The 10,405-nt window shown below is 54.8% G+C and overlaps 1 protein-coding gene across 1 annotated transcript in view; it reads right to left on the bottom strand.

The window, feature by feature from the left end:
- Nucleotides 1–10,405, bottom strand: part of LOC136964187 (ankyrin-1-like) — a 45,468-nt gene that overhangs the window by 15,120 nt on the left and 19,943 nt on the right. The window contains 23 exon segments of the mRNA XM_067258186.1: nucleotides 2–35; nucleotides 37–104; nucleotides 1,461–1,481; nucleotides 1,700–1,772; nucleotides 1,898–1,990; nucleotides 2,208–2,306; nucleotides 2,891–2,989; nucleotides 3,317–3,415; nucleotides 3,738–3,935; nucleotides 4,358–4,456; nucleotides 4,675–4,773; nucleotides 5,031–5,228; nucleotides 5,455–5,553; nucleotides 5,770–5,868; nucleotides 5,971–6,069; nucleotides 6,288–6,485; nucleotides 6,883–6,981; nucleotides 7,206–7,304; nucleotides 7,443–7,541; nucleotides 7,752–7,937; nucleotides 8,319–8,417; nucleotides 8,770–8,868; nucleotides 9,211–9,309. Coding sequence (XP_067114287.1) covers nucleotides 2–35; nucleotides 37–104; nucleotides 1,461–1,481; nucleotides 1,700–1,772; nucleotides 1,898–1,990; nucleotides 2,208–2,306; nucleotides 2,891–2,989; nucleotides 3,317–3,415; nucleotides 3,738–3,935; nucleotides 4,358–4,456; nucleotides 4,675–4,773; nucleotides 5,031–5,228; nucleotides 5,455–5,553; nucleotides 5,770–5,868; nucleotides 5,971–6,069; nucleotides 6,288–6,485; nucleotides 6,883–6,981; nucleotides 7,206–7,304; nucleotides 7,443–7,541; nucleotides 7,752–7,937; nucleotides 8,319–8,417; nucleotides 8,770–8,868; nucleotides 9,211–9,309 — 2,455 coding nt within the window.

Here is a 10,405-nt window from a genome sequence, read left to right as displayed (position 1 = left end):
AAGTCTCTCATGCTCTTCTTAGGAGACAGGAAGTCGGTCATCCTGGTCCTTGAGGTCGTCAAGCTTCAGGTAGCGAGCGCCGTCCATCCCCAACAGCTCGTCCCCTGAAGATGAAGGACATGTCAGACAGTGAGGGGGGGGAGAGAGAGAGAGAGAGACAGAGAGCGAGAGAGAGAGAGAGAGAGAGAGAGAGAGAGAGAGAGAGAGAGAGAGAGAGAGAGAGAGAGAGAGGAGAGAGAGAGAGAGAGAGAGACAGACAGACAGACACAGAGAGAGACAGACAGACAGAGAGAGAGAGAGAGAGAGAGAGAGAAGAGAGAGATGAGAGAGAGATAGAGAGAGAGAGAGCAGAGAGAGAGAGAAGAGAAGAGAGAGAGAGAGAGCGAGAGAGAGAAAGAGAGAGAGATACAGCACCGTCCCTGACACGAACGCAAACAACACACAGTACACAGTAGTGAGCAGCCCAAAGCAGTCCTGGACTTGATCCAAGCGATGGAGTCAAATCAACATCAACCCGAGCCGATGGAGCCCAAATGGTGTAAATTAAGGAGATCAATAAGACGCTAACAGAGCGACCAGGAAACACGGCACACACCACTGTACACAAAACACGGCCTGGGCGCGGCTTGATGTGAGCATGCCTGTTAGAGATGAAAATCACACGTGGGGTAGTTTGTTTTCTGTGTAGGAGAGAGTGGCTGGGTTTATTGGTAAGAGGTCTTATTATCCTAACCACATGCGGTTAGCCAGAGTGTACACAGTCACTGTGCGTCATTTGTTCATCGAGTACATTCGCAGCTAGGCAGGAATCTGTGTAATTAGCTTATTGATCAATTAGGCTATGCCAGGCTGCATCCTCAGTGGTTCAAAATGGTCGGAACAACACTGAGCTGAGCGCCATCTATTGTTCCCCCCCCCCCCCCCTTCTGGTATTTGTAGTTCTTGTTGAGTTGCCGGACCTGTCAGGACATTGAGTCACGGACAGATGTCAACACTGGGAGAGGAAAGATGTCGTGAACACATGCCAATGACAAACCAACATTGTTACACTGAATAGAGAAGAAAGGGGAAAGAGAGAGAGAGAGAGAGAGAGAGAGCAGAAGAGAGAGAGCAGAAGAGAGTGGAAGAGAGGGAAAGAGAGAGAGAAGAGAGAGAGAGAGAGAGAGAGAGAGAGAGAGAGAGAGAGAGAGAGAGAGAGAGAGCAGAAAAGAGTGGAAGACAGGGAAAGAGAGAGAGCAGAAGAGAGTGGAAGAGAGGGAAAGAGAGAGAGAGAAGCGAGAGAAAGCATAAGAGAGGGAAAGAGAGGGAAAGAGAAAAAAGGAAAAGACAGACAGAGAGAACAGGCTTTTTTTCGAAGGAGTTAGCTGGACACAGACCGAAAGAATGAGAGAGAGCGTGCAATGGCAGGCACGAGATCGCATGGCGCCGAAACAACCGGACAGAGCAGAGAGAGATCCTACCTAAGGTTAGCTGCGCAACGCCTACAAAACAAATGGAGAGAAGCATATTGTTTAGGCCAGTGTGGAATGTTATCTCATGGCATCGCTTCTCTGTTCCAATGCTTGTCTGGCTCCCTTTCATGACACTGAAGCTGGGCTGAAAACCACCGACAAATACATCGCCCAGCAGCGTTTATCTCTCTCCAAAGAAGCCTTTGCGTACTCGGGGAAGAGAACGCCTCAAAAGAGCGCCAACCCACCCTCATCCTCCGAGACGTCGAGGACCTCGTCCACCGTCTCAGGGAAACTCATCCGGTGCTTCTCGGTGGTGATCTGTGAGTAACGACAGAAGGAGGAAGAGGAGGATTAAGAAAAGAAAGAAGCCTCACGAGGGGATTCTGGTCGGTGTCGTCGAGCCATTTCCGTGCCCCGTCCGACCCGCGCTGAGAGTGGCTCACCGCGGAAACGCTCTCCTCGGTGACCAGCTTCAGCACGTCGATGACGGAGATGTAGCCCAGGCGCTTGGCGATGCCCAGGGGGGACGTCCCATTCTAGAGGGGAGACACAGCCACACTCAGCTCGTACCCCGCAAGGAGGTGGACTTTCCCATGCAGAGAAAAGACTGGGAAGGCCGACGATAGAGGCGAGGAAGGCAAGGCCGTCGGACGAGAGGGGGGGGGCGAGGGAAGGGAGGGCCGAGTTTGAGAGGTCGGCGGGAGGGGAGGATGAGGAGGAAGGAGCGAGGGGGGGGGGGGGGGGGGGGCTCACCGTGGTGATCTCGTTGGGCTGGGCTCCGCTTTTCAGCAGCAGGGTCACGATGTCCGTGTGGCCCTGCTGGGCGGCCTGGTGGAGGGGGGTGTAGCCCACCTGGACGGGAGGAGAGACAGGGGCGGGGGAGAGAGGGAGCGAAGAGGAGGCATGAGGTGGAGGGAGGAGAGGGATATAAGTGAGCGCTGAAGACGAGTTGAACGTCGGAAGAGATAAACGAATGGAGAGCAGGGAAAGTCTAGGAGATCGTTTCCTCGAGACTCCTGGCATTGTTCACAACAATGTTCTGGTGAAACCACGTGTAGGACTGGTGATCTACAGAGAGAGGAGCGGAGGGGAGCGCGTCACGCTCGGTTTACATCGCCGCATATTTTTTCCCCCGATCTGTCTGCAGAGGGTGGGGGCGTGCTCTAGATGTTTGCGCTACGTACTGACAGTGCCACGGCGGAGGAGTTGTGGAACATCTGTGTTCCGATTGTATCGCATCGACTGCGTGACAGACCGATCGAACCCGTAAACGCAGCGGGGTCTCAGGCGGCCGCGCATGGGGATTGCATCGAGAAGTTGCGCTCCGTCGAAAATTCGCAATGGTGTAAACACACCCTGAGGGGCTGTCTGAGCAGAGGGTGTGTGTGTGTGCGTGTTACGCGTGTGTGTGTGCGAGAGTGTGTGTGAGAGCTTACTCTGGTCTTGCTGTTCACATGAGCCTGCTGCTGCAGAAGAAACTTCACCATCTTGATGTTGCCATAGTGACAGGCCACATGAAGGGGTGTGTAGCCAATCTGAGAGAGAGAGAGAGAGAGAGAGAGAGAGAGAGAGAGAGAGAGAGAGAGAGAGAGAGAGAGAAGGCAGAGATAGCGTCAGAGAGAACAAAGAAAGACAGAAAGAGAGAGATCATCAGAGGAAGACTGAGGGAGAGAACTGGCAGTTTTTTCAAGGGCCTCGTTATTTCCTCATTATAAACAGCCTGGACCCTGGACAGCCTCGCCAATAAAAAACCCTTTGCGATTTGGAGACAGCATCCTTTTAATCAGCGCTACACAGCGTACTTACATGTGGACGGTAGGCATCAGTCTGTCGTGTACACATACCAGCCCTGGTATCCTTACCCGTGAAGCAGCATAGACAGATGCCCCCTGTTTGACCAGGGTGTCTGCGATTCCAACATGACCCTCCTGGGCCACCAGGTGCAGAGGGGTCAGTCCATTCTGAAATTAAGGGGGGGAGAGGGGGTGGGGGGTCACAACGAGCAAGCCCATTCACGAACAGAACAGCTCGAGTGCACCTCGCGATGTTCAAATCGGAGAACCGACTCCCACAAAGCTCCGTTTCTCACTGGAGATGTTCTGACGTTCTCATACGTTTCATCTCCTCCATTCATGTACATCCCCAAAGCGCAATCGACTCACACACAGAGAATGTACCGCGTACATTTCCCCAAAAACGACGACGGGGCAGGCAGACCGACCTCGCTGCAGACGCGGCACGCAGCACACGCGTGTGTGTGTGGGTGTGTGTGTGGCCCCTAACCTTGTTTCCCAGGTTGACGTTGGCCTGTTTGGAGATGAGCAAGGCCACCATGTCTGGACGTCCCTCCTGGGCGGCCAGGTGCAGGGGGGTGATCCCCTGCAGGGACTCTGCGTTGGCAGAGGCACCGTGCTGCAGCAGACAGGTAGCCACCTCCATCTGGTTCTGCTTGGCGGCGATGTGCAGGGGGGTGTAGCCGTTCTGCAGACACAGACACGGCGTCAGCAAGGCTGGGCTGGGGGGCAATGTGTCGTGTCATCAGAAAGTGGTGTGTATCTAGCGCTGGGGGCCTTTCCCTGTGCACGTGAGACCAAGGATGAGAGGGAAGGATGGGGTGTGGGGGATGCAGAGAGATTGGGGTGTGTTGCACTGTGTGCGTGTGTGTGTGCTCACCCGGGCAGTGCTGTGTGTGTGTGTGTGTGTCTGTGTGTGTGCTCACCCAGGCAGTGCTGTGTGTGTGTGTGTGTGTGTCTGTGTGTGTGCTCACCCGGGCAGTTCTGTGTGTGTGTGTGTGCTCACCCGGGCAGTTCTGTGTGTGTGTGTGTGTGCTCACCCAGGCAGTGCTGTGTGTGTACTCACCCGGGCAGTGCTGTGTGTGTGTGTGTGTCTGTGTGTGTGCTCACCCGGGCAGTGCTGTGTGCGGAGCCTCCCTTGCTGACCAGCAGCTTGACCACATCCAGGTTGTTGTGATGAACGGCCACGTGTAAGGGAGTCAGACCGTTCTGAGGAAAACAAACACACACACACACACATCTACTATCAGTACCTTCTACATCGGGTATGACACAAACATTATCCCCGCACGCTCACGCGGAACGTTTACAACGCCGACTCGACGAAACATACACGTCTGGGATCTCGTTTCTACGCGACAGGGAACGGGGTCACCTCGCGAAGGTCGAACGCCCCCGCCGCCCCCCCCCCCCGCGTGACCTCTCACCTTTCCTGCTGCGTTGGGATTGGCTCCTCGCTCCAGGAGCAGCTCGGACACGTCCACCTTGCCGTACTTAGACGCCACGTGGAGAGCAGTGAAGCCTTTCTACTCACACACACACACATATGACAACACACATTCAAATACAAAGTACAGAGACCAAGGGTGGAAAACAAGGACTTAGGGAAAGGGAGCGGACACAGAGAGAGAGAGAGACAGAGAGAGAGAGAGAGAGAGAGAGAGAGAGAGAGAGAGAGAGAGAGAGAGAGAGAGAGAGAGAGAGAAGAAAAGGGAGAAAGATAGAAATAGGAAAGAGGAGGGGGGTGGAGGGGGCAAACACAAGAGGAAACGACGGCGGGAACCTTGGTCATTTTGGTCTGTTGGGCGGCTCCGTCCAGCAGGATGCGGGTGGTGAGCGCGTGGCCCTCGCGGGCGGCGATGTGCAGGGGGGTGTGGCCGGCCGTGGTGGCCGAGTCGGGATTGGCCTTGTGCTCCAGCAGCAGTTTCACCAGCTCCTTGTGACCCATGCGGGCCGCACAGTGCAGCGGCGTCTGGTCGTCCTGCGCACACAGGGCCCCGGGGTACAAGCACAGGGGGTCAGCGAGAGAGAAACACGGACAAGGCATGAGAGACAAAAACTGGAGGAGGAAGAGAGGGAAAAGTAGGTCTGGTCGTGAGGCGCAGGCCGTGAAGGTGAACCGTCAATGTCATTCCACCGAATCCGAGCCCGAGTGTGTGCACCTCGACGCGCTGTGTGCGCTTGTGCGCTTGTGCGTCGGTCACTACCTTGGCCTTGGCGTCCACCTGGGCGGTGTTCTGGAGCAGGAACAGAGCCACCTCGCAGTGGCCCGCCCTGGACGCCATGTGGAGGGGCGTCTCCACTTTCTGTCGCAAACGAGAGAGAGAGAGAGAGAGAGAGAGAGGTGAAAGGTCAGGGTTCGGAGCTCGGCGAGTGAGGGAGCCGAGGTGGGCGCTTTCGGGGGGCGTCTCCTTGTCGTCGTGGCGGCGGGGCGTGTCAGTGTTATGGGTGGAGGCCGAGAGGCCGTGGTGGGGGGTGGGGGGTTGATAGTTAGTCAGTGCTGGAAGGGTTAGGTCTCTCACCACGTTAGAGGCGTTGGGGGAGGCACCCCTCTGCAGAAGGTTCTTGACTATGTTCAGGTGGCCCATGAAGGCTGCTACGTGCAGAGGGGTCAGACCAGACTGCGGGGGAAAACACACGGGAGGAGAGAGGAAAAATCGCACCCGCGCTGTGGCTAACGGTGCTAGCGATACAGCGGCTAATCCGTCACTTGGGGAGCTCACCTCCGTGACGGCCTCCAGGGACGCGGAGTGTTTCAGCAGCAGGTCCATGGAGCGCATGTGGTTCTTCTTGCAAGCGATGTGGAGCGGCGTGAAGCCATTCTGAAAGACACACACGCGCGCACGCACGCGGCAAGGGTGTCAAAAGCAGAGTTTCTCGACAACGCGGAGCCACGACAGACTCGGCGGTGGACACATTTAGACTCGATTCGACGTGGACTTTAAAAATAGCCCGGGATGACTCAGCGGCACAGGAAGACAACATGGAGCGCGGAAGAGCCGCAGGAGCGAGGGGAAGCTCCGGCGAGGGAGCTACTGACCAGAGCGCGGGCGTTGGCCTTGGCCCCCTTGTCCAGCAGCACTTTGGCCATGCGGTGGTGACCGCAGTGGGCGGCCACGTGGAGGGGGGTCAGGTGGTCCAGGGTGATGTCGTCGATCTCCGCGTTGTACTGGAGCAGCTGCCTGACGCAGTCCATGTGGTCGCCCTGGGCCGCCATGTGGATGGGGGACAGGCCGTTCTGTCAGAGGGATGGAGAGGGAGAGAGAGATAGAGAGTGAGAGGGGGGAGAGAGAGATAGAGAGACAGCGACAAAGAGAGAGAGAGAGATGGAGATAGAGAAACAGCGACAAAGAGAGAGATGGAGATAGAGAGAGAGAGATGGAGATAGAGAGAGAGCGACAAAGAGAAAGAGAGAGAGGTGGAGAAAGAGAGGCAGAGCAGCGTGAGCCCACAGAGGTGATAACAATCCATAAATTCATCACACTAAAATAACTTAAGGGGGTTTTGGCAGAACTTTTTGGCCGAGGGACATTTGGCTTTGGCTACGAGTGCTGAGCTTGCAAATGCAGGTGGCACCAGCATGGTCCTCTGGTCTATTTCCCCTGCATGAGCCCCCTGGAGGACCCCTGGCCGACCTTGGTTTTGGCCTGGATGGGAGCTCCCTGGTCCAGCAGGATCTCGATGATGCGCACATGACCGTTCCTGGCAGCACAGTGGAGCGGGGTCAGCTCGTCCTGGATGGAGGGATGGGACGGAGCGAAGGAGGGAGCGAAGGAGGGAGAGAGAGAGAGAGAGAGAGAGAGAGTCACGATGAGAGCAGAAGAGGTGTCAGGGACAAAGATGAGAGGAGGAGAGAACAAAGAGGAGAAAGGTAGATAGGTCTGCGTCAGCTTCGTAAGACAGGATCCTGCTGAATCCAGAGTGCGGGGGGCGGCGGCGGCGCCGCCCAGTCACATACCTTAGTCTTGGCGTCTATTTGCGCCCCTCTGTCCAGCAGTAGTCTGACCATGATCACATTGCCCCTCCTGGAGGCTATGTGCAGAGGGGTGATACCATTCTGAGGAAAAAGGGGGAGCCAGTGTGAAATTGAATTCCACTTCTACGACTTTCAACGGCGACAAATGTCCTCTCCCGACTACCTTGCGACAGTTGAGGGACGATACCCCTACTGTGTCTGTGGCTGAGAGGGACTGACCTTGGGGGTGAAGTTGACATTGGCTCCTCTGTTGAGCAGCAACTGGGCAACGCTCAGGTTCTCGTAGTGAGCAGCGATGTGGAGGGGCGTGAAGCCAGTCTAGAGAGGGAGAAAGGGAGAGAGCGATAGAAAAGAGAGGTGTTCGTGTTCGTCATCGCACCAAGACGGCTATGACGTTATTGTTTTCGTGCCGATTCAACGCGACGCTATTTTCAACATCGATTTTTGAAAGTTCACTTCCCAGCAGGTCCTAATGACTGGCCAATCACGCGTCACACACGCACGCATACACATGGGTGTTACGGGTACCTTGCTAAGGACATCTGCGTTGGGGTCGTTCTGCAAAAGCACAGCGGCGGTGCGCGTGTCGTCGTTGCGGGCGGCGATGTGAAGCGCGGGGAGGCGAACCTTACCCTTGGTCCCATAGTTGATGAGCAGGGCCACCACGTTCTCGTGGCCCTGCTGCAGGGCTACGGCCAGGGGGGTGAAGCCGTCCTGACGGGACAGACAGAGGGGAGAGAGGAGAGGAGCGGAGGAGAGGAGCGGAGAGGAGAGGAGAAGAGAGGAGAGGAGAAGAGAGGAGAAGAGAGGAGCGGAGGAGAGGAGCGGAGAGGAGAGGAGAAGAGAGGAGCGGAGAGGAGAAGAGAAGAGAGGAGAAGAGAGGAGCGGAGAAGAGAGGAGCGGAGAGGATAAGAGAGGAGAGGAGAAGAGAGGAGCGGAGGGGAGCAGAGAAGAGAGGAGAGGAGAGAGGGAGGATGTGAATGAAGAGGAGGGAGAAACATGAGACCACGTAATGTGAGATCGCTGTCACAGATAGAGGAAGACAGGCGACGCAGCCTATGGGACGACAGAAAACGTGTCGAGAGCTTCCCTCACCTCTGTGGGCAGGCTCTGATTGGCTCCGTTTTCAAGCAGGAATTTGACAACCTCTAAATGGTTTTCTTGTGCTGCCATATAGAGGGGACTGAAGCCTTTCTGTAAAGAGAGAACGACTGGACAGTGAGACGCCAAACACAGCACCCTCGTGGGCGCACGCCACACACACACTAGCAAACGCACACCTGTTCACAATGACTGACACCAACACTCTCTCACACACACAGACTTACATTTAGTCATTTAGCAGACGCTCTTATCCAGAGCGACTTACAGTAAGCACAGGGACATTCCCCCGAGGCAAGTGAGGTGAAGTGCCTTGCCCAAGGACACAACATCAGTTGGCATGACCGGGAATCGAACTGGCAACCTTCGGATTACTAGTCCGACTCCCTCACCGCTCAGCCACCTGACTCCCTATGCTAATTCAGTGAGGTCCCGCCCGACTCACCTGTGACTGAGCATTGACGTTGGCTCCATAGTTGGCAAGCTCAGCCACCACTCTCTCCTGGCCTGCTAGCGCGGCTATGTGGAGGGCAGTGTTCCCTTTCTGGAGGTGAAACGCACAGACACACACACACACACACACAGAGAGATAGACAGCAGAGAGAGAGAGCGGGGACAGAGCTCAGCCTAATGACCTAGATCTCTATTTAAAAAGCTTCACACAGCTGGGAGGTCAATCCCAGGGGTAATACAATCACATCGTTCTGAGCATGACTCCAGAGTTATGACTCGATCGGAGAAGCGAGGAGGTGAATCAGCACTATCAATCTACAGTACTCGGTTCGTACCCGATACAAAAACGGTGATATACGTTTTTTTTTATAAGGTCCTTCGCTTCCTTATGAAGTCCAGGATACAAACTGCACGGGAGCAGGTCGAGGTTTACCTTGGTTGTGGTTTCCAAGACAATTCCAGCATGTAGTAGCTCCAGCACCATTTTGACGTGGCCCTCTTTAGAGGCCAGGTGTAACCCGTTAAGACCATTCTGGAGAGAGAGAGAGGGGGGGGGGGGATCAAAAGAGAAGCCCTGAGACTCAGACGCTGTCTGTGGTGTGTGTGGTGTGTGTGGAGTGTGTGTGTGAGAATGGGTGAGTGAGGAAATCGAATCACAATTGGCATTGGCAGAGACCTGAGCCACCACGGCTTCTGCAGAAGGTACATATTTGGGCGAAGGCGCCGAAACGGTGTGTGTGCGTGTGTGACAGGAATGCTTGATCGAGGTGTTGCCTGGTTGCAGACAAGACACGCAACTAGCACATTCTGTGCCCTAGACCAGCCCGCAGTACCTCTGCTGACCACCGGGAGACTCTGTGAACTCGACTCTCTGGTCTTCCTCCCTCATACTGCAGTGTCACATAATTGTTTTGGATAACGTACTGCTGCCGGGGAGGAACATCGCAGTCTGAGAGAAGGAAGACAGACACGTGAACCCACACGGGAGAGCCTGGATGTTCCTAACACGCTAAAAGATACACACACACACACACACAGCCTTTAAATCAACAGTGTGTTTTGGGTAGCGCTGGCAGGTTGGAAACTGAATAGACGTCAAATGCTTAAATCATTTAAGCTGTTGAGGAAACCTTCCAAACCCGAGCTCAGGACTCCAATTTGTGCTCCCTGGGTAAGTGCGCGCATCGTGTAAGCTAAGGCCTTACTGCAGTGGTCTGGGTTTGAGCTCAGCCTTGGGCATTTGATGCCTGTTTTTCCCCTCTCTAACTCTCCCTGCCTTTCCTGTCCACTTCACTTAGAATATGTCTTATGAAGCCTGGAAAATGCCCCCCACATATATCTTTAATCCCCAAGCTCAGACCACATTAAAGTCCGGACACAGTTACAACACCTAGAGCGTAAGGGCTTTTTAATCATTTAATTTAACCTATGTACGACAAAGTCTATGCATAATATATGACACCGTCTAGAAGCTAGATGTCATCTTAAAAATCCCTGAATAGCTTGACCATACTGTAACTAACACTATAGGAGAATCCTACCGATCCCGGCCCAAACAAATCATAACAATCGATTCACTGGTAATCCGAAACCCATTGACTTTTCATCTTGGTGACCCTGGCCTGAGC

Source organism: Osmerus mordax, chromosome 20, assembly GCF_038355195.1.
Source record: "Osmerus mordax isolate fOsmMor3 chromosome 20, fOsmMor3.pri, whole genome shotgun sequence".
Taxonomy (NCBI): Eukaryota; Metazoa; Chordata; class Actinopteri; order Osmeriformes; family Osmeridae; genus Osmerus; species Osmerus mordax.
Note: the sequence above shows the minus strand (reverse complement) of the source record. Positions and strands in the feature narration are given on the sequence as shown.